The sequence below is a fragment of the Botryllus schlosseri genome, chromosome 8, assembly GCF_051294905.1.
Source record: "Botryllus schlosseri isolate E-star chromosome 8, Bs_hap1, whole genome shotgun sequence".
Classification (NCBI taxonomy): domain Eukaryota; kingdom Metazoa; phylum Chordata; class Ascidiacea; order Stolidobranchia; family Styelidae; genus Botryllus; species Botryllus schlosseri.
In genome coordinates this window covers 25,055,623-25,079,883 of record NC_137243.1, presented here as the reverse complement: position 1 = coordinate 25,079,883, position 24,261 = coordinate 25,055,623, and the positions used below count along the sequence as shown (strand labels likewise).

Genomic DNA, 24,261 nt, shown 5'->3' with positions numbered 1-24,261 from the left:
ATGCTTAGAGTAGGTGTTCCTTTGGATAAAGCTGTTGTGGTGTTCCATTTCAACATTGACATAGTAGCTTGAAAGTCCCCTTGCCATTCTTAGAAGTTGGAAATCCTATGTTTTCTTTTCTTGGGTTTGTTAAATTTCTTCATTTTAACTGCCCACAACCTATCATTGTATTGCAAATTAGTTATAAGTATGTTTACTTAAATTTGCTGGTTGTTAGTCTACCTATGCCCTTCAGCTGCTATCCAAGCCTGTGTTATGTTGACTTTTCTTGTGATTTATGTATAAGCATACATAACAAATAAACAAGATTACCTACAGTGTACATGTAAAAGCTGTCATCAAAGCAATCATGGTCAAGAGTGTAGTCAGAACAAGGGATTAGGAGAAAGTCACATACGTGGAATCTCTTCAAATGGCGTCATCTTCAAATCCAGCAAAATAAGCATAACCTCTCTTGATTCTGTATCCCTAACCAGGCTGTTTGGTGTGATGCTACATTGTTTGCCAGTCATGCACTGCATCTGGATGTAGGTATCTGCAATTTGCCTGCATAAAGATGAAAAGTCGAAGTGCCGAATTTGTAACACTCTTAAAGCAGTTTGACTGAGTGTTATTTTTTATTTTGAATTGACTACAATTGTAGCAATTTCACATGAGCTCCAATAGACTTTTGGGTGAAATTGTAGTTATGTATTAGTGGTTTTGGTGATAGTTTGCTAGAAGTATGATTTAGAGTGCTATCATTATTATATTTTAGTTTATATATTGACTCAAAAGGCGTGATGATATTGACAATATGGGTTCGGGATACAGCCGAACTGATGCCTAATTAAAATAGGAGATGATATATAATAGCCTACTATCCAGAAGTAATTCAGTTGGAAGCAAGACGTCCTTGCAGGATCTCGCTGCAATGTGCTTTTGATGCATTGTAACTTGAAAACACAACAATCTATTTTCTCCTCGAAATCCACAATTCATGACTGACATTTGAATTTTACTGTAGCTGCCGAGCATTATGCTGCATTATTGAATTGAATTCACGCACGCATACTTTTTACTAGGGTTGTAACCAAGTTATAAGGTTCGAGTCACAAGTCAATATTACTTTTATAGTTTTCTCATGAGTAGAGTCGAGTCATTTTATATTGATCCCCTAGTCAAGTCCAAGTCCAAATCGCCGTGCATAGGGTTGAGTCGTAGTCATAGTGTTGAGACTTGTATCCGATTTCAAGTCATTGCGTTCACTTTTCAGTTTCAAGTTTAAATCCTGTTGAACCGCTCCGATATCGAATGGGCCGCATTCATGATGTACCAATTGTCCTCACTCTTAACACTTTGGCTGCCAAGGCCTATTATGGAAATCACCAGTAAACACCAGCAAACAATGAATTTTTGACTATTTGGATATTTAGCTGGAATCGGGCGTGCTGATAAGTGTAAACCTTGTGCATCTTATGAAAAAAAAAAGTATTTTCAACATCAAGGAATTATAAAAATATTGCAATTTTTTCGCTGCTCATCTTGTCAAAAGCCACCTAGTGGTCAAACCAAATAAAGGCTTACCTATTGTATACAGATGTGATTAAAAAAAAAATACTTCCGGTAACGAAAATGGTAGTTTCTGACAACAGGCCTATCGAGTAGCCTCGAATACATCCGTAATCCAGGGATTGAACCAATTCCGGACTTCACTTTACGCATTTGAAAAATATCCAAAATATAGGATCGCTGGCACTTTATGGGTTTGAGTAAAATCCCAAATTTAGGATTGTTGGCAGTCAAGGTGTTAACAGTTTCTGGCCCTATTTTCAAGTACCAGTACTGATAGACGAAATACTAATAATCTGGTAACTTTACAAATCTTCGAACTCATAATGAAATGCATGTCTTGGCCGTTCTAGTTTCGAGTCATGCACAATGACTCCACTACAAGTCGAGTCCATGCAAAAATTGACCCAAACCCAGTCGAGTCATTTTCAGTATTTGAGAAAATGACTCGAGTCAAGTCATCAAAAACCATGACTCGAGTCGAGTCATTCCACTCTCGTACAAATAGTGGTGGATGGGCTAATTTCAATTGGGAATTATGCATTAGAACAGTGGTTCTCAGCATTTTTGTCTTCATTCTCTACTTCAGACTTATTCCGAGTCTGTCTTCATTCCCCTCTACTCAAAATTTCTATACACCCTTTAAAATAGTGGCGCCATATTTTGAGATCCTAAAAAGAGGGCACTTTTTATAAATTTCGAAAGTTCCAAGAAAACTGGTGATTTTGAAAATTTTTTGAGCAATAATATTGTGTTGACTACTGAAAGAGGGTCATCACCTTGACTCGGCTCCCGATTGTTTTCGAAACTCGAACGTTCGCCGATTCGGAGTCGCATTTTTCGTAGCATTTAAATCCTTTTCAGAGAAAAAGAGGACATTTAGCCGTCCTCCGAAGACACTTTCAATTTATAATTTTCAATACATGCATTCCACAGCAGTTCACTCGTAACTGTAATAGTGCATGTGTCTACGAAAATATGTAGACTATCCTGTATATAATGTTTAACACATGGGTCTATTCCCCACCAGAAACCATTGAATTCCCCACCTGTTGGGAACCACTGCATTAGAATGATGCTCATGCTCAGTTCAGAAGGTCAGGTTAATCTTACTCTTGTGGCATAATTGTCAGGATCTACAGGATATCTGGAATTTTGCCTTAAGTGTAGCGTGTGGTTGCCTGTTCTAAGCAGGGTCTCGAGTCACAAGTCAATTGTACTTTTATAGTTTCGACTCGATCCAAGTCGAGTCATTGTCAATTCACCAATGAGTCAAGTTCGAGTCGAAGGCAGGGTTTAAAGGTCTGAGTATGCAGAGTTTCTGGACCTATTTTACAAATACCTGTACACTTTCAGCTGTACTGATAGACAAAATACCAATAATGTGTAGCTTTGAAATACATGTTTTGGCCTTACAGGTCTTGAGTCATGGTCGAGTAATGCAAAATTGCGCGAGTACAAGTGGAGTCAATACACAAATTGCCTCAAGTTGTGTCAAGTCGTTTTCCATATATTTGCGAAATGACTCAAGTCAAGTCGAGTCAGCAAAAAAACATGACTAGTGAACATAATGACCGAAATCTAACGTTTGATGAGAAGCGAAGGAGATGCTTGTGAAATGTTGTTGATGAAATACATACGGGCAAGTCTTAATTCATTTGCTGGTAGCTGCAACCAATGCAACCGTGCTGAAACGGTGTCTGCCCACAGAAAATCAAAGTTGCGCACAAAAATCCGAAGAGGCGACCTTTATTTTAGTCGTTAGCCACTGTTGTCCAAGGGTCTGCGCAGTGAGTTGGTGAGTATGCGCAGACTCGTCAAAAATTAGAGGGAACATTGGCTGCAACATATTCTGATCTGTTGCTTCAGAGTTATTGTTACAATTGTAGGCGTCGACGCTTATTGAAATATCAAACGACAATCGTTTTCTTGCAGCATGTAGTCAAAATATTCTTTTAAACTATGTTCTTCCAGAGAAAGATCTAAAGTGGCAGAGAGAAACATTGCTTTACACTACCCAAATTAATTTATTTCGTCTTTCTGATTAACTTAACTTCTCGTAGCTTCGATAAGGCCACCAATATTTGTATGCCTTCTCAGGCTAGTTCCTATTGTTCATGTATCAAGCTTGCTACTTTCCTTGCAGAATCCCTATTGTCAGTCCGCGATCGCATCCCACATCAGAGAAGTTCTCGATGCTGAGAAGGCTGTGATTGATCATTCTGAGGTATCTTTGATGTAATATATTGTATGGGTTGTATATCAAGTGAAGGTGTTTTAAATTAGTACAAAGTAGCTGGTTTTCGTACCACTACAATGACTTCAATAACCGTTGAATATTATGGCTATTAGGCTGGTTGAGGATTATAGGGGAGAGGAGGCCAAGATGAGACACGGAGCAAGATGAGACATGCAATTTTTTCATAGAACGATTTTCTGATGGACAGATTCCTTCAACTATGTTGTTCTCATAATGGCATTCTATATTCCTGCCTTATTAACAAGGCAAAAAGATTTGAGGTTGGGCAGAAAAATGCCCAAAACTATATTTTCATAGTCTATGTTAGTTATGTGAATTTATGTTTGTAAGGGCATACCTATCATAGTACTTCATAATATAAAACAACATTACTGGAGCTGGTATAGTGCATTATTTGCAATGTAATCATGCACTAACCTCAGAAAAGGAATAGACTGAAATTAAGGAATAGACTGAAATTTTATTATTGACATGTTGAGACATGGGTATCAGAGGGCTTTTTCATTGAAAGCCTCGTAATATTCAGAATTTACTGTTCAAGGCACAGTCCATAGGGGCCGAGTTTTATTTTTTTACGAGGTGGCGAAGTCTTGTGACGTCATAATTGTTTCGTGTCAATGACGTCATCGTCGCACTAAAACGCACTTTCCTACATGCCGCTGGTATACGTGCAGAGTACCAATCATTGATTGATTGATCAGCGTTAACCATTTGCGTTTTACGTTACGTTTTAATATCGACACAGCACTCATTATTATCAAACCATGCAGTCAAGTTATTAAGTGGAATCTTAAAACGGTACGATCATTCATCCGACGATGTACACGAAATACACCACGCACTGGGCTGGCAAGTTCGCAAGTAATACACGACAACTCTCGAATATTAGGTTTCAAACCGACAATAATGATCATTACAAACGTGAAATCGCGCAACTAATCAGCAATTGTCTCGTGCGGTTTCTGGCTTCGCATTGAGAAGTTTGCATCGCGGCAATTGTTTGCAGAATAAAACAGGGATTTTGGCGGCATTGGTGCATTTCCCGATTTACGTTCGCGAATCATTTTTGGAGTACATCCAGGTGCGAAGCCAGGGGGTTTCGGGGGTTTAAAGCGCCTCCTTTGGAAGCGTGAAACCCCCTCCTAGAACGCGAAACCCCGCCCTCTTCAAATGAGCGCTCTGACGGTAATACTCGGTTGCAATTCAGTCGTATTATCAGTGTTACGCGCGGCCAATTAACGAAAGGCAATAAGCGAGATTCGTCCGTACGCATTGCACTGCACAATGTAACGCGACACGATCTCCCGCTGAGATAATTGCGAAATTAGGTCATTCATTGCCCCGCGCTCGGCAATTGTTGGTAGCCTGATTTATCGCGTCATCTACAAGCCTAATTCCGCTGGCTTGAATAATCGCATCTGCAGTAGGCCCGGTGCGCACGATATCATCGTTGGCTTACAAAATCGCATCTGCGTTGGCTTGGTGCACAGGCACACGAGATCATCACTGGCCTGCCTACACAATCGCATCTGCAATAGGCCTAGTACGAAAGATATCGCAAGCCTAACTACCGCGTCTCGGGCCTACCATGCTTTGGCTCCTACTTCCCGCGGCCATCTCAGCGGGATATCATCACAGACTCTTCGCGCTGATTGGAAACTTGCCTCTCGCAAATTGACCGCACGGAACAATGATAACACAATTACAGAATCACTGAATATTGGAGTTAAAATGGTCATTTCAAAATGACGGGGTTACGCGTTTCAAACACGGGGTTACGCGTTTCAAACAGGGGGACTCGAACCCCCTGGCTACGCGCATGGTACATGCGCGTAATTATAACGAAGACGTCTCTAAGGAGGTAGCATCGTTTCGCCTGATTACTAATTACGGGTCACAAACCACTTGGGTGTTTGAGTATTTCGTACGAGGTGGCCGCCACCTCGTAACTATGGTGACGACTGTCACATCTGGTCCACTACTAGATATTGTGTGTGCCTCATAGGCGCCGACTTACGAGGCTGCACCACCTCGTCACCATAGTTACGAGGTGGCTGCACCACCTCGTAACCTCGTAAGTCGGCGCCTATGAGGCACACACAATATCTAGTAGTGGACCAGATGTGACATTACAAGACAAAATAATAACAAATTCTTATTGTTGCTGGATCCCATGGATAATTGGTTTTCGATGTCATTTAAATTCGTGTATGATGTACAAATAATTTTCAAAAGTGAATTATTTCATGATTATTATATTTTATTCATGATGTCCCTAGTTGATTCATCATTTGGAATGAATTGGTGTTGTAATGACCCAGAATTGCTTGGTGACTCATCTTGAACACAGTGTGTCTCATCTTACCCTCATCTGGGGGTAAGTTGCGACATTTGGGTAAGGATTTTTGACGGCCAAGAAATCCACAAGTATGTTGTTCAATATGACTCAAAACAGAGTCATGAATAGTAGGCCTACAGATCACAGGCTTTACATTGGTACTAAAATTAATCCTCAGAAGGCAACACCCTTCAGTAGAGTTAAAATATCAAAAAAGTGTCTCATCTTGGCCTCCTCTTCCCCTATGTACCAATAGGGCTGTTCATAAATACCTTTTTTCCAAATATTTGCGGATATTTGATAGAACTGTTAGGTTGGCTAAAAAATCGTTACACACCAAATTTAACTCAATTTCAACTAGTAGATGTGAAGCTATACGAGTTTTAAAATTTTGAATTTAATGTATAATATATTTTTATTTTACTGTCTGCCCCATGAAATTGTTGACTCGTCAACAAAAACGATGCAAAGCGAATTCGACGCGATTCCTACCCGTAGAAGTGAAGTTATTTCTAATTTCTTTACAATAAGTTCAATATTTTCAAACTAGTATACTTTAACGTCTACTAGTTGGAATTGAGCCAAATTTGGTGTGCAACATTTTTAGCCCACCTAACATTTTTATCAAATTACCGCAAAATTTTGGAAAAAAAATTTAACAACCCTGTACCGTACTTATATCTCGTCTCACTGCATAAAAGAGACATTTACATTTCCTGATAGTAATATTTCTAATGTTGTGTACTTACCCATTTAGATGCAACAGAATGCTTCGTTGATTCGCATTCAGGACCTTTCTACTGTGAGTTTACTGTACAATCTCTATACCTTCTTGTTTTCATATGATTAGTATTGGAGTTCGCTTTGTTAATCTAAGCACAGCATGTGCATTGGATGTTTTGCATGCAGATTCTGATACTAGTAGGGCTAATGAAGTTTTGTTAACATATATACCTATGGTTATTTGCTGAAATCAAAGAAAACAGTGTGGGCAATATAACACATTGGACTGTAGATTTGTATTGCAGTATAAGTTACTGGTTCTGCACCTCATCAGTCTTTGTCAGCACTCATTCTCTCTAATTACACAACTAGATTATTTAAAGTTAAATGCTACGGTAATTAAATTCTAATATATTATGTGAAATGTTTTTGTGCTATAATTCGGGGGCTCCCAAACTCGGGGCCATGATCGCAATGGGCTACTTTGCCTATTCTCTGAGGTCGCGGAGACAAAAATGCCAATTAATCGGATACTATCGGCGGCTAATTTCTGAATGTTTTAGTTAACTTTTCAAAATATAATAAAACACTACCGCAAAGGAATGTTGAGGGAATAATAAAAATCAATACGACGGTGATTGTTCCTTCCAATATAACTAAAAGTCACCAGTAGTGCTATGTGTTGACAGTATAAAACACACACACACTCTCAGTGTGGACGAATAAATGACACTGCACAACAAAAAAATCTTTTTTTTTTGAGTGCCAAAGATAGTTTAATGGTTTAGAGGTATGTTTGGGCTGCTGAGTCCAAAAATGACATCCGTTTCTCTGAATTGGCTCTACTTTTTGAGATACTGATCTTTTTTATTTTTTCATTTACTATTTATTTTATTTAATCGTCGTGAGTAGAATACTTGGAATTACGCAGATTTAGAATATTCCCGGCGAACTGCGCCTCACTCTGAGGAACTACCTGACTCAAAGATAAAAACTGCCCTCGAACTGGAGCTTGAATAACATTTTACCGTACAAGAGAGAAAGAATTACTTCCGTATTTTAACAAACAAGATGAACTTTTTTGATGTACAAAAATGTGTTGTGTACCGCTAATATCGACTAATTTTCGTAATTTTTGCTTGATTTTCACATGAAACAGGACTCGCGTATAGAAGTCTCTTTGTGTTAACGATTGCGTCTTCAACGATATCGCTTCAGAAATAGAACAATACTGTATGCATATTGCACGTACTTGAAGAGACAAATGTGAACTGATCGAAGTTGTATATAAAGTGAAATGTACCTATGCCAAAGTTTGCGTATTGTGAGCACTTTTCCAAACAAAAATGTGGAATATCTCAAAGAATAGGGTCTATTCGGAAAAACTAATGTCATTTTTGGATTCAGCGACCTAAAAATAGCCTAAAACCGTTGAAACTTTTTTGGCACCAAAATGTGTGTTGACCAGCGTTATAGATACGGTAGTTATCTGTATTTTGCGTGACACAGTATTTCACATAGCAGTACTTGACTACTTCGATTGGACATAGCTAGAAATAATCTTCCAAAAGACCTATATATGTTGCTATAGTCTTCATTACGATTCTTAATTTAAGGAAGGAGGTTGAGGATTTCATAATTTCTATTACTGCACACATAGTGGCCAGCTTCACACATAGGCCGTGATTAGGTTTGGGCAAAGATGCTGACCATATTTTAGTAACCAGCACGCCAAATTGAGAGGTGGAGTCGCGCAACATTTTCAAATCGAAAATTTGGGTCGCGACCATAAAAAGTTTGGTAAACCCTGTTCTAATTTTAATTCTAATCTAATCTCGAAGTCAGTAAATCTAAGTATAATCCAATGTGGAAAAACTGTAGCTGTGATTCTAATTTTAATCTAATCTAGATTAGGCTTACCATATTTTGGAAATCTAAAATGAGGAATCTTTTTCAGAAAGTTCAGACATGCAAAACCGGAGAAGAATTCTCAAAAACCGGTAAATTTTTCCCACTTCGTGATCGGTTGACTAAAAAAAAATAAATAAGGTCATCACTTCCGCTCAGAACTAAAAATACCGTTTTTCTCTCCACATTGCCAGGTGGATGAATAAAAAAAAAAAAAGGTCATCTTTTCGCTCAGAGCTAAAATCACCGTTTTTTCACTCCGAAATACCCGCCGGAGCTTAACTTTTGTGCTAATTTGTGCCATATCACTCGCAATTTCCTCTAAATCTGACCTAAATTTTCAAAAAAGAGGACAAAATCTCAAAAAAGAGGACAAAAGGGCGTCCTCCGAGGACGCTTTCAAAAAAGTCAAAAAAGAGGACAAATCCTCTTAAAAGAGGACGTATGGTAAGCCTAATCTAGATGTAACTGTGTAGCTATGATTCTAATTCTATAATTTGGAAAAACTGAAAATTTTATAGTTGTCTAAGTCTGCCTGTGATAAAGGCTGGATAAAGACATTTCCATTTAATAGAAAAAAGATATGAGACTGATTAGCTGGAAATTAGTAAACTCCATTGACAAAGATAAGACGATGGTGATATAATTAGCAAATAAACTACACTAATAATAATACTACACCCTGTGCCTTCTCCATCTTGCATATCACTGACAAAAATATTTTCCAGTCTTTGGAGCAAATAAAACGACACAGCTACGACACCGAAAACTCGATGCAAGCAATGCTTTCCGAGGTACAGGAACTGCAGCTGATGTGTCAAGGACAACGTAAGGCCAGATTTTCGTTCACTTTTCCTGCGATCCAGGTGTATCCTGTACATTGGGGCTGTTCAATATACCAGCGTTTTTTTTTCTTCAAATTTTACCGGCTACTTGATAACATTCTTAGGTTAGGTAAGAAAAACCGATGCACATCGAATTTGGCTCATTTCCAATCAGTTGAAGTGAAGCTATAGGACTATAAATTTTGATTTACTATAACAACCTAAAAACCTAACCATTTCACGGGTAAAGCTTTACTTCTACAGGTTGGAATTGAGTCACATTTGATGCGCGGCGATATCGACTACAAATTTTGCTGGCTACTTGATAAATTGTTAGGTTGGCTAAAAAAAAAAACGATGCACACCAATTCTTGCTCAATTCCAACCAATGGAAGCATTGCTACTTGAGAAAAAAATTCTCAATATATTTAATATATAACGAAAAATAAAAAAAATTCAAATTTTACTGGTTATCCCATGAAATTGTTACGTTGTCCGAAAAAAAATCATATACAACAATTTCGGCTGAATTTCAACCAGTAGAGAGAGAGAGAGAAATCTTTATTGATTCGTCCAACCGAAACGAAAATAATAAAATTATAACAAGATACTTAACGGTAGGACAGGGTGTTATCGATATGACTCTGGGTAGGGTCAACTAGTCTGATCACACCGTGCATTAACAATTACAGATATTCTTTATAAATTTGGTTGCAGTTAGTTGGGATTATCTAATTCAGCATAGCATAACATGAATAATAACAATAACAATAACATGGAAAAATGGTGAGACAAGTGGTGTTAGTAATAGGAGATAAGGAATAATTCTTTTTTGAATAAGTGATAAGGAAGGTCTCTTATAGATGTAGCCTGTAGGTATAGTGTTCCAAATATCGGGACCGGCATATTCTATTGATTTCTTTGTGAGGTTACCGGTGAGAGGGTGTATAGACGCGAAGTTGTTGTATTGCAAACTTTTAGATTTCAAAAAAAAAGAATACAGTGGCAAATTCTTTTATTATTTATTATAGATCTACCCACCGTAAATACCATGATTTGAAACCCTAAATTTTCAACGTATAATAATTTGGCTTCTGCTGTTTGGAATTCAGCCGAATTTGTTATGTATTGGTTTTTCAGACGGGGGTAGCCGGTAAAATTTGATTGTAATACATGAATCAAAAACTTTTCTCTTATACAGCAATACTTCTATTGGTTGGAATTGATCCAAAATTGGCGTGCACGTTTTAAGGCAACCTAACAATTTTATCATGTTACTAGTGACATTTGAATATTTTTGAAAAGTCCTGCCTTACATACTGTTGGCCACCGTGCGCTTGAAACAAATCATACTTTACCGAATACATGTTTCGAACTTGACTTGTGAACAAAATTTCTGGTTATGAAACTTCCGATTTCATTGCGAATGTTGATTACGCAAGTTCACATGAATCGAGTATGAAATCTTATGATTCAAGTTAAATAGTGAGAGATTATCTTTTCGAATACCGAAATGATACGCTTCTTTCCAGCTAATTTATCAACATCAACATATCGATATTTCCCAGCCGTAGAAATAAAACGTAAAGTTAGGGGAATGTTTTTTTCCCAATTCCAGTTCATTACATCGATATGATATCGGCCGACCATCTCAACGCTAGTCAGAGAGCCTACTTGAAAAATGCGATCAGCAGAAGAAACGATGTCACAGAAAGTGTGACGGTTTGTATAATCGCTATTATTTGTGTTCCAAAAGTGCAAAATGCATTCAAGCCGACTCCCATAGACTCTTTGATAGCATTGTTATGTCATTGCACTTAGGAGCCGGTGTGATTGCATTAGCTGTAGTGAGTACTTTTGAAACCATATATCTAATTATATTTACATCGGATGGGCACAATGATTCGATTAGTGAAAAAGATGTGACGTTAACACTCTGGCGAATGGCCAGTAGTAAGGAGAATTGGCCCGTGGATCTTTGAGGGCTTTGCGGGCAAGGAAGATAGCAATGAAGATGACCAAAATCGCTTGTAAAAGTGTTTTTATGTGCTAAACTATCATTTGGTATTACGCGAAACAAGTTTTCCAAAAATTGTTCATATCTAAACAACCCTAGTACACCATATTTGTTGAATTCAACGAAAAATTTTCTTTGCCCTTCGTGCGATAACCTGTGGATAGTTTGTACGCCTTAGTGGTCACTGTGCTGGGTAATAGCCAATCGACCTTTGTATTACACAAATTGGTTTGAGTTCATGATGAGATTTGTCTGACATTAGTTTGTCTGGAAAACACCATTGGATACCGATGGTATGCTTTACTGTTGTGGGATGTAAAAACAATCAGGTGCAATCATTCCTATCTAATACCGAATACTGTGCAAGCATATTTTCTTTACCACCATCACTGCCGTGTGTTATGTATTTTGGTTGGATGAAAATAAAGACTCTCTCTCTCTCTCTCTCGGGACTATGTGGCACGGGTATTTCGAGACTAACCCGTTCCACGCCGGAACACACGGAGACATGAAGTTTTGGCCATCACATGGCTGGCCAAAGTGCGGTGCCAGCAAGATCTCCGGCGATAAAATCTTGGCAAAAATGACCGTCGCTGGTTGGCCAAAACCTTCGATACTGATATTGCAATCACAGTAGACACTAGACAGTAGTGTAATTGTTGTCTCTGGGTTTTCTATGTCATACTTGCCCATACAAAAGTAGCATATTAATATTAGAAATGCATTATTTGTGATGTGTGAGGCCTGGGTTCAACGAATAGTAAAGTAACCACACTATTGTGATTTCGTCTATTGGTACTGGTACTTGAAAATGCAACCAGAAACTGCTAAAAGTGAGGAAAAATAGTATATTATAACTGCGAACCATTCAATATCACCAAACATAGTTATAAAAAGTGGACCTTAACTGGAAACTGGACAGTCAACATAATGACTTGAACTCAGACTCGGGTCATCATACCATGACTCGGAATCGACCCTCTGCTCGCTGACTTGGACTAGGACTTGACTCGGTGGTGCATTGAAAGTGACTCGACTTGACTCGAGTCAAAACTATAAAAGTGAGATCGACTTGTGACTCAGAGCCTTGTGACGCGGTTGCAACCCTGGGTCGCGGCCTCAAAAGTTTAAGAACCACGGAGATATAACGAGTGGTACTTGAATCCTCGACTCGAAGCCTATAATCGATTCAGAATCGAATTACTCCGGTATTTTATGTTTCCCTGCCCTAGTGTATTATCACGATGACGACTCGGCGTTTTGAATTTTAGCGGGCTGTACAAGAAATGTGGCAGAATCAGGACCGTCTCATGGAGGTGATGAAAAAAGTATTGGATGAGGAGGTGAAGAATTATCACCGCAATCAAGCTTTCATCAATAACGGACAGTTGCCGACGCACAGCTGTTCTATCAATCAACTGCAAGAGTGGTGAGTGATCATTCTCTTCTGATTTGATGTGTCTCAAGAACTCAAATAAGTATTCTGACTTAGAGCCTGTATCCAACGACCGTGAGACGAGTCCAAGTTATGGTGCCAAGTGTCAGGTCCGAGACGTAGTGTTGAGACTCAAGTTCAAGTCCAAGTCATACTGTAAATTACTGTTCAATCTCGAGTTCAAATCATGTTCAACTCATTTTACAACCCTGCTTATTGAATAGTATATTCATATTGAAATGAACCAGAATATTTTTGGCTGACACTCGTCAGGGGTAATCGTCAGCAACTAGTGGAGAATTGAAAAGAACAGCGTATATCAACCATCGTAGCAGAAAATATGACGTCACCAGCATGAAATGTCGAATACGAGAGCATTCAATGTACTATTTTTAGATGATACACGAAGTCTTTTTGTTGACACAGCCTTGGCTGGTGTATTTTGATAAAAGTCGACTCCAAGGCACACAAATGAAAGTGTGAACGACCCTTTCCGACTATGCGAAATCTGTCGTCTCGATAATTTTTCGCACATGCGGGATTATCCAACAAGTGTCTGCCAATTGCAGAATTTATGGCCTTTGATTGTTCCGCACTAGTCTTGAGCGGATGAGTTAGGGGTGAGCTTTTCATCGAGCGTGCTCTAATGAATCTAGGGACATGCTGATTTATGCGTTTCTGCAAGCGCTTTGACGTTCTTCCCGCGTAGCCACAATCACAGTGACACCTAAATTCGTAAAGTACATTGCTTTGCTGAAGTGCGGGAAGCACGGCTTTACGGGCTGCAGGGAGCAGTTGCGTTGTCGTGAAAATGACGTTGGTCTTCACTGTGTCGCAACACTTATTGACCGCTGAAATCAATTGCTTTTAAAAGCGGGTGGAAATAGGGCCTATCCAAGGTAGATGGATGTAAACATCTTTGGCTGTACGTTCGGTAGGCTCTGTTGACTTTTCATTTCAATATGAATACACTATTCAATTGTATATTGAAGTTCTGTACCGCCAAGAAGCTGTTCAACCCTGCTTATGTGAAACGAATCCCTCGCATTCATAATATACTGATTTGACCAACTCTTAATCAGATATGGTCACTGGTTGTTAAAAAAAAACTACGGCTAAGCGGTAAAATTGTTAGGTTGCCTCAAAACAGTGCACACGAAATTGGGCTCAATTACAACGTGTAAAAGCGAAGCTATTAAAGTTCGAAAACTTTATTTTAAATTTCTTTTAAATTTTATTGTCAACACCTTGAACTTGTTAAGTTGTCCAAGAAAACAGGGCACAACATATTTGGCTTGATTCCAACCAGTACAAGCAAAGCTATTGTAGTGCAATATTTTGGATTTGAAAAAATAGTATTAACGGTGGCAAACTCTTCAATTATTTATCATAGATCTACCCACCATAAATACTATTATTTTAAATCCTAAATTTTGAACATCAACAACTTCGCATCTACTGGTCAGAATTAAGCCAAATTGGGTGTACAGTAGGTTGTTCAAAATTTGGAAAATGTTTGGAATACTGTGTATCCATGGCTTATTCTGTAGATTATTGTTAAAAAACAATAATGGGCATGAAATAAGCTCGCGGGAAAGTCGGTAAGATTTGTCTAAATGTGTTTGAAAGTCGTTGCTGAAGAGTGGGCGGGCCATCGACAGCAGAGCTGCGAAAAGGCGGGCAACCACGAAAGCACGGTTCTTGATTGGGTAATCGGCTAAGCTTCAATGATTACTGCAACAGCTGACTCGGATTCGGGTGCTCCGCTTACTAAATTGAAAGTCTGTTTTGCTGAGGTCGAGTCTGTTAGTAGCGGCTGAGGTTCTGAATAAAATCCATACAACATGTCCATCACCACCAATTCACTATTGTCTCCAATAATTTATACAATTCCCAACGCTTATAATAATTTTTATTAGCAAAGTCACTATGGACCGAGTTCACCGAAGGCCGAGTTCACCATGGGCCGAATTCAATGGGCCGAATTCGTCATGGGCTGAGTTCACTGGTAATCTTTTCATAACAGAACTTCCCGGCATCTAAACAAATCTGGGACGGGCAATATCCAGGGCCATAGATGTAATATAATGCAACACGATATTTACGTCTGCAATAATTAGTGCTGGCCACGCAGAATGATTCGTATACTTGAATCCAAATCGAGTATTTTGTCAAGGTTCGAGTTGAGTCTTCCCAATTCAATGATTTTCCACTTTTGTAGATACTCAGAAGTTCAGAAGTTAATGATACCTTTCCATTGCCAGGTGCAAAATGATGGCGTCACTTATCAGCTGTGGTATCCAGACTACTGAGAAGATGAGGCAGTACGTTGTCTGTCCCTTGGGACTTGAGATTACACAACCACCTAATAATCAGCCCTCTCAAATTTCACTGTTTATGATTCAGTTGAGAATGAGGTATAAGAACATGGTTGAGGAGCTTGTCAAAAGGTGTGTGTATCATTTTATTGTTATTTATCTCTGTATCACAAGACATTTATAGTGTGACCGCCAACAACAATTCTTTTTTACATGATGTTACTTGTATTCGGGCGTCCTTTATAGCAATTGCTACTTCTGTGACACAGGTATGGTGCGTTCATTGAAACATAAGCTTCTAAGGAAAGGAAAGGACGTAGTTCATTTTCGTCCATCAATTTGTTCATACATTAATGAGTATCTCACGTCAGAACTATGACCTTCATAGAAAATTTATTCTTTGCGCATTACTGACTGGCTTGTAATATTTATGTGATGCTGGACTCGGTGTAATTGTGATACAGGTTGAAATTATAAGAAAGCGCCTTCACAGAAATTATTTTTAGAGCATCGTATACGTGTGGTCAGAAAATACTGGTAATCGATAGTGGTAAATTACATTGTCAAATGTACCACAGCTTCTTGGTTACCATGCGGCAGTATTTTACAAGACAGTGTTCAAATGACGAGCATTACGTCTCAAAATACGCAAAATAGCCGCCTGGTACTGTTTGTTTTTTGCTGATTTTTTCATAGCAAACACGCGGAGACATGTCGTATAGGCCAGTGGTTCTCAACCGCCGGTCCGCGACGACATTCCTGCCGGTCCGCGAGGAATATTACAATTTTATACTTTAATTTCAAGATGCAGTGTTGAAGGCTTGTCCTTTGATAAAATAAACAAAACATCTAATTTTAAACTGATTCAAAACTTCGTGAGGTAACATTAGGGCTAGAAACATGTTTGATTTGACTTAAAGTACAAGACCTTTCATTTGACGACATGCGAGCGACAAATACAGAACAGATACGAGCTCACTCATCGCTAAGCAGCGAGGTTTGATCATTGGTTTTAGATTCATTTATTTTGTGCAGGACCGTAACTGGGGCACCCCAAACCGCCCAATTGGAGAGGGGCCGAGCTTGAAAAGAGCCCAAAATTATTTCGCGAATGAACATAAATCATAGCGTTTTATTTGAAACTTTTTCCAACATTTTTCAATTTCTTTTCGGGCTTAGCACGATTTAGTGTCCCTAAATGTCTTGCTTATTAAGTGCCCTTCTCCGAGAAATACGCATGATTTATAGGCATTTCGGCGTCAGCCACTGCCGCACCACGACGTATCCACACATAATGAAGTTTCGGTTAACATATGGGACTCCGAAATTTGGGCCTGAAATTCAACCGCGAGAAAAGCGCTTCAGCCGTGAATGATCGAAAATTTTCGCCATTGTCGCGATAATCTACGTAAACTCTCTGCTTACGCTGAGTAGAATGGATGTGATCACAAGTACAGATGTAAACATCCACCCAAGTGTAGGGTCTTGGGGCGAAGCCGACGGAAGTTTGACTTATCGCCCTGTGGGGGCCCCAAGACCAGCGTTTTTGGGGGTGGGCTGACGAAGTGCTTTTTCGGCCCGGATTTGCGGATGGCCGGTATAGCTGCTGTAATGTGTTTTCTTGCGGCGCGCACTGTATTCGTAGTTGCCGGAGTAGCCTGCGTCTGGTGGCAGTGGGCAATGAGCAAGGTAGCACGACAAAGTGCTTGGTTCGACTCCGATACGCTTCTTCCCTTGATATTGTCAAAGAGAAGAATATTACGGAGTTGACGTGGCCGTTTAAACCCACGGCCTTTGGCGCGAAAGACTGTAAACGACTCTCGGCGGTAGCACGTTGACCTGGACAAGGCAATTTTACCTCGACTTGGCAGACTCACTACCATAAAATCACATGTATGCCATCATGAATATTATTGAATACGACCAAAACCCTCCAAATGTCACTCTCTAGCATCATATAATTGCCAAAAACGGTTGCATACTTTACATTTTGGCTTCATTTCAATTTTGATCGTTCACCGGTCCGCCAGACATTTTTTGAAATTTTACCTGTCCGCGAGGCGAAAAAGGTTGAGAACCACTGGTATAGGCGATGTCATTGTCTGAGAGGCAATTTTGTGTCAATAACATAGTGCTTATTATTTTGCTAATGCGAATTTGAAAGTACTCATTCCTTGCTAAAATATAAATAAAATAGCTAAGTAACAGCCATTTAGATGTTTTTTTTTCTGAAATACTGTCTGACGAGTACTCAAATCTGAAATAATATTTCTAATGAAGCTTCTTTTGAGCCGAATAGTGAGAGATGATTAATTTGAGTACTAAAATTAGGTGCTCCTTGCCACTAAAAGTTAGTTTATCAATATTTAAATTTAAATTTACAGGTACAAACTCTCAGATCTTATTGTAATTTGCAAAAAGGTAATCCAAGTATTGGGTTTTAAATTCATGCTGAGGCAGCTCTTTGATATTGTCGAGTACATTATTCCAAATGTTTGGGCCCATATAGTCAATAGTGATCAATCTAGAGCAGAGGTCTCAAACAGGCGGCCCACGAGTACATTTTGTGCGACCCGCGACGGCATTTTAGAACATAAGTATTCGAAAATATATTCAATTGCCACATATCTTTTTTAGATATAAGAACTTAAAGTTCTTCCTAAAACTACTATAAAAATCACTTAAATATCAACCAACTGCACTATCACATCACTTTTAAAAGCTAAAATGCGGTAAAAGATCACCTATTACATCACATGTCCAGTTCATGATGATAAAACATGATCCGTTCATGATTCCTGATGAAAATTGTGATTTGGTTTGGTGCGAACTTTCGTAAAATTACTCGATTTGAGATTAATTGGTGATCAAAATCAAAAGTTAAAATCAGAGAAGGAGTTGCCACTTGGGACGGTAACTTGGTCATCCTACTGACGCAACAATCTATGAAACTGTCCTGGAGAATGGTATTATACCAAAAGGTCGTAGCTTGCGTTGCGCAGGGTATATAGCTATCTAATCCGGTCAGTATGGCAATGATCGGCATTATGTGACCCCCATGACACATAGTTGGTTATATGCTGGGTGTTGTTTCTTGTTTGTTCTCTTTATTCATGTTATTATCGGTGCCGAATAAGGTAGTAGTACGCTCCACAGCTGTAACACCAATGTATTCATCAGCGATTGGACATTTCTATTCCGGGGGCTCTTAACCAGGGTTGGTAGACCCCTTCGCGGTGCGAAGCCCCACATCAGGTTGTACGCGATCCATTGTGAAATTAGGCCTTATATGCTGTGGAACATTTCGTATTCAACTGGTAATGGTCTTTGCGCTAGGCGTGATTTTTAGTGAATGGGTTTTCTGATTTTAATATAGGTAGATACCATCATAAATTGTGTCGAAAATGAACATTGGCTACTAGAAACTGTATCGAAAGCATGAGGGGTACGATCGCTAAAGTTAAGAAACAATGTTATTACTATGACTCAATAATGATTATGTTTAAATTGTTATTGATATGTTCCAATACTAATCGAAGGCAAAATCTAACGCTGATTTGATTTGACTTTGACAGTGACAGTAACAATAGCCTACTTATCGCCACTATATCAAAATACGGATCAGGCTGTATTGCTCAAATTCTCTGATATCAGATCAATCTTCAGTAGATTCTACATAAAATTGTGGCACGTCAAAGGTCCACTAGCAGCAATATTATAACCCGATATTTTGACAATGTCATGACGCATCCTCTCCTCTTGCTTTATGTCTGTAACTCATCATTTTAACAAATTATGCCCGGCACAAAAACAATTTTTTTCAAATATTTAAAATGAGATTTTTTTCCGTGTCAAGTGTGAATAGTACAATATAAAATTACATTTTCACGATGTTTGTGGAATGCCTGTCTGCAAACTCCCGTCACATAAGGCCTACTTGGAAATTATACATTGCATATCCCTGTTATTGATGTTGCAGCCCGCAGCGTCATCTAAAACTAGGAAATTGGCCCGCGAGCACATTTGAGTCTGAGACCTCTGGTCTAGAGTTACCTTAAGTGCGATGTAGAACTGGTATTCTATTCTTTGTGGTACGGTAGTATACCAGTAATAGCTACATATTTGCACTTTCAGTATCTTTCATACTGTGATGATGTCATACTGATTGAAATTCGAATATGCGACTCGAAGCGTAATACTCGAACCAGAATTGAATCACATAAGTACTAAGCACTCAATTTTGCCCACGTGCTGATTACCATCTATTGATTGCCATTAAGCTGGAAAGGGCCTAGCTCTGTGCTGGTAGTGATTTGAATCAATATTTTCATGATATGTAAAAGAAAGTATGACTACTTCCCATATTGGTGATATATTCTATTTTACGTGCTGTCTGTGTGGCTCAAATTCCTGCATTTATGTAAATTGTGTTGGTTTTCATTGGCAGAGGTCTGGTTGTCGACAAGCATCCGCCGCAAGTCTTGATGAAAGATAAGCGATTCCAGTGTACGCTGAGACACCTTGTCGGCGACGCATTGGATATTCATCAGGTAACGAATTTGACCACCTTTAGTTAGATCAGCTCAGTTTTCAATCATTTTCATGTCATTGCAAACACCACAAGATCGCGATAGAATGAAAAGATGGGCACAGTTTTGGAAACAATTGAGTCAATTTTTCATTCACTCGACTTGATTCGTGTCATTTTCTTGAAAACATAGAAATTATTTGACCAGAGTCAATTTATGTATATGACTCGGCGTATTCTATATGACTTATTCAAATCTCATATATTGGGAACAAGAATTGCAAAATATACGACATAAACCATCTTCTCTTTGTTTGCATAAACAATAGACATGCTTGGAGTGAGATAAGTGACTTGAACTCAATACTGAACAGTGAACACAATGACTTGAACTAGGACTCTAATCTTAACACTATGACTTGGACTCTTTTCTCCTTGAATTGGACTCTGAATTGACTCGGTGGTTAATTGAAAATGACTCGACTTGACTCGAGTGAAAACTCGATGTAAAATTGACTTGTGGCTTGGAACCTTGTGACTTGGTTATAACCTTGGCTTTTGCTAATAACGCTCACCAGGGTTTTTCTCTTTACTCGATTCTTAACACTATGACTCGGACTTGACTCTTTGCTCTTTGACTTGAACTCGGAATTGACTCGGTGGTTAATTGAAAATGACTCGACTTGACTCGAGTGAAAACTATAAAAGTTAAATTGACTTGTGACTTGGTTACAATCAGACATGGGGTAATCGCGATTAGTAATCGTAATCGATTACGACGATTTCAACATTTCCAAGTAATCGTAATCGCAATCGATTACATTTGAAAAAATTCCGAAGTAATCGTAATCGTAATCGACTACTTCCCATATCTAATCAATTTCTTTGTGAAAGAACGATTACTTTTTATTTGTACAAGGACTATGACATAAACTGAACATTCGTGAACAAGGAAGTTGCATTATACCAGGTTCAAACGTCTGATTTTTAAATGTCATTGCTCATTATTACGTCAGAAGTAGCCTATTAGCTTTGCTAGTCATTGCGTAAGAAGTATCCACAGTAAATAGATATTCGATGTACGTCACTTACAATCGTGTGATTGTAAGAACACCCGCAGTGCTGTATATCAGGTTATTAACACGTTCCGCACGCCAGTACCCCGCAGCAGGATAATTAATCACCACTCTACCAAGTACCGTGTGTATTGATGTTTGGTTATGCAAACGTAGTTTGACCGTTGCTGCTTGGCGAGCAGTAGGCCTATGTAGTACATACGTAGGCCTACACCGGACCGAGATTTGAAATTTTGTACTCGTCAAATAAAACATTACGGTCTCCACAACGAAGCAATAAAAATCAACAGCTGCTGATATATATCATAACCGCGCGCGAGCCGTTTATGCCGTTTGTCGTAGCGGCAACTTGCAGTACATTATCTGTATTAAGTTGAAGGCAGAATTTTATGTTCTGCTCATATGACTCTACTTGAAACATGCGCCAATCGTTATTTCATAATTCCTTACTCAACATTGGGACCTGCTGCCATAGCCACGGGCTTATATATCATGTTGACGTGGGTTATAGCTAGAATCAAGACGAAAACAGCTATTCGTCCCCAGTGTAAACGTTGGTCTTTGGCCCCATAGGGTGATAATTTCAAGTTGAAGACTGAATTTCGTCAATAATATTGTTAATCGCATTACATTATTATTAATTTTTAATCCTCTCTTTCTGCCCCCGATGGTCAGATTTACCTGTAGAGCTGGAGGCACGTAATTCATAATTATAACGTCTGTTATCTTGTTATACTTACTTTAGTGTATGTTGTTAATTCGTAAGTTCCGGTCTGTTATACAATCAAAAGATATTGTGGTATCCCTAGCAGACTAAAAGAAAAACTGTGAGACGCACACACAAATTGTCACGTCTTTAATAATGTTCTGTGGGTGTCCGGGTGGCATTTACATTGTGAGCTCGGATTGGAAGGACCGGACCATTAGTCATGCCCACCCAGCGCGGCTATTGACAATGGACAGTGGACACATACTCTAAGTTTCGGCCAAGGTCTTTCCTTAGTATAGCACACTTCGTGAAGTCGCGTGTTGGTCAAAATTGCATATGTCTTGTGGTGTGTCGTGGCACGGTATTGACTGGAACCTAAATGCCTATTGCTATAAATTAGGGTTGCATTTAAAACAAAAATAAATTTAAAGCGAGCATGTTTACAACAAGGCCCTTGTTTAAAACATGTATTTTTAAGCCATGACGTCACGGATGTGGATTGACATTGACAATTGAAAATATAGGGTAAATATAGCTCCTTTGACGAAATATCTGTAGTATAACTGTTGAACCGACTATTTTGAGGGGTTCCAACTATTCCATATCGATGTACGTCGGCTAAATCCGGTGGTAATTGTGGAAAGCATTTACACAATTATGGCATAATTTTACAACTTAAAAAAACACAATTTAGTTTAAAAAAAGCCGTTGTTTAAAACACTGTTTAAAACATGTTTTAAACAATGTGTTTAAACAACCATTTGTTTTAAATACAAGCCTACTATAAATTATGTATGCTTTTTTTGTTGAGGAGGAGATGTATGCATTCCAAAATCAAGCTTATCTAGAGAGAATTTTCAAGTTAATTAAATCTCTCGAGAATACTCTATAATTTATATTGGTTTACGAAATACTCTTGAGTCCCCTTCGAGCTCACTCCCCACCCTATTGCGAAATTTGGGGTGCGGCAGTCATGGACCTGGCAAGAATGCAAATCGTTGGGTGCGATAAATCATCCTGTATAAAAATGGGCAATGGGCACATTATGACGTAACAAGCAAATCACGCATCTTTTTTAAAGTAAGTTTGTTATCTCATTAGGCGTTTTCAGCGCAATCCATATATTGTCTTTCAATATAACTTCTAAAATGCAAAATAAATGTAATCGTGAGTAATCGTGATTACTTTTCCAATGTAATCGTAATCGTAATCGACTACTTCCTGATTTTGCTGTAATCGTAATCGTAATCGCGTCATTCGGAAGTAATCGTAATCGCAATCGATTACATTCACGAAGTAATCACCCCATGTCTGGTTACAATCCTGGATAGGAAGGTGTCGAAACGCCCCCAAAGTAGATGCCGTATGTATACAAACAAACTAGTTTAGTAAGTGAAAAGAGAAACTGAGACCTTCTTGAGTAAGTGAAAGAAATTCCACGATCTGATACACATGCTACCTCATTTTTGTCGCTTTACAGTGGTCCCCAACGTTGCCGATATCGCCCCCAATGGGTGATTTTGAGAAACGGGGGGGGGGGGCAAAAATGAAAGAGGGGGCGAAAATGTGAGAACGTTCAGTCAGATATGTTTAATTACCCAGCAACTGGATACGGGCAAAAAATACATGTGAGAAATGGGTTATTCTGAAAACTGCCTCAAAAGTTGACTAAAAAAAAGCAGGTCAACTCGGCACAAACTATCCTCACATACCGGTATTTTTAGGGATCTTTGCGAAAAGTTGCCATTTTTTAGTCAATTTACCAGCTATCAGAGCCAACTGTACAAATTTCCCGTTAATGTGCCCTCTTTCTCGGATCCGAAAATATGGGGCGCGATAAATGTCTGTTGAGCTTGATAATGGGGCGATGAGTCGAAAAAGGTTGGGAACCACTGTTCTATTACTTTTCGTCCAGTGTGAATCCCTCCTCGCTACATCGCCTAGGCCCAGGTGTGCGTCTGATTTCAAAAACTACTTCGCACCATATCTACACCTTCCTATCTTTCATTGTATCGCAATGCTGTGGTGTTTTCAACTGATGAAATTGTTAACAATAAACTCAACTAATCAGCTGTCTGCTCAAATATTTCCAACTGCTTCATTCAAACGAAGCTCTTTGCAATGTAACAATCCGAACATAGCCACCTCGGTTTTCCAGCTGAATTTCCGAGTCACTGCTCATTTACTCGACACGGACCAAGCTCTGAACGTTTTGACGAACGGACCAGGCGTTGAAATGTAAGTTCGAACGTCTATGTTGATTTTGAAGATGCTCTTGGAAGTGTGTGACCTTCAATATATGAAATGATGCAAGTCATCAGGGTTATCTTCAGCAACTAATAACGAATGTTGATTAACCAAGGCGCTGTCTTTTGCTTCCAGCATTGAAAGTGGCAAGATTGTGAATCATCAAGCTAGCTCGGACTATCTGAATCACGGAGGCGGAATTATTTCGATTAACATGCGTAACATGGTATGAATTTTTCCTCATCACGATTACGACTTGGCAAAGTCGAGTACCTCGATTATGAAGCGAGTGTTACGCGTCGAGTATTCGTGTATCGCTCATTATGA

General features: G+C 39.0%; 1 protein-coding gene across 2 annotated transcripts in view; it reads left to right on the top strand.

The window, feature by feature from the left end:
- Window positions 1-24,261, top strand: part of LOC145445442 (signal transducer and activator of transcription 5A-like) — a 44,514-nt gene that overhangs the window by 7,323 nt on the left and 12,930 nt on the right. For both annotated transcript variants that reach the window (XM_080323633.1, XM_080323632.1), the window contains exons 5-13: window positions 3,698-3,778; window positions 6,907-6,951; window positions 9,509-9,608; window positions 11,223-11,326; window positions 12,893-13,050; window positions 15,321-15,506; window positions 19,822-19,924; window positions 23,846-23,925; window positions 24,070-24,160. In XM_080323633.1, coding sequence (XP_080179759.1) covers window positions 3,698-3,778; window positions 6,907-6,951; window positions 9,509-9,608; window positions 11,223-11,326; window positions 12,893-13,050; window positions 15,321-15,506; window positions 19,822-19,924; window positions 23,846-23,925; window positions 24,070-24,160 — 948 coding nt within the window. The remainder of the gene's footprint in view (window positions 1-3,697; window positions 3,779-6,906; window positions 6,952-9,508; window positions 9,609-11,222; window positions 11,327-12,892; window positions 13,051-15,320; window positions 15,507-19,821; window positions 19,925-23,845; window positions 23,926-24,069; window positions 24,161-24,261) is intronic.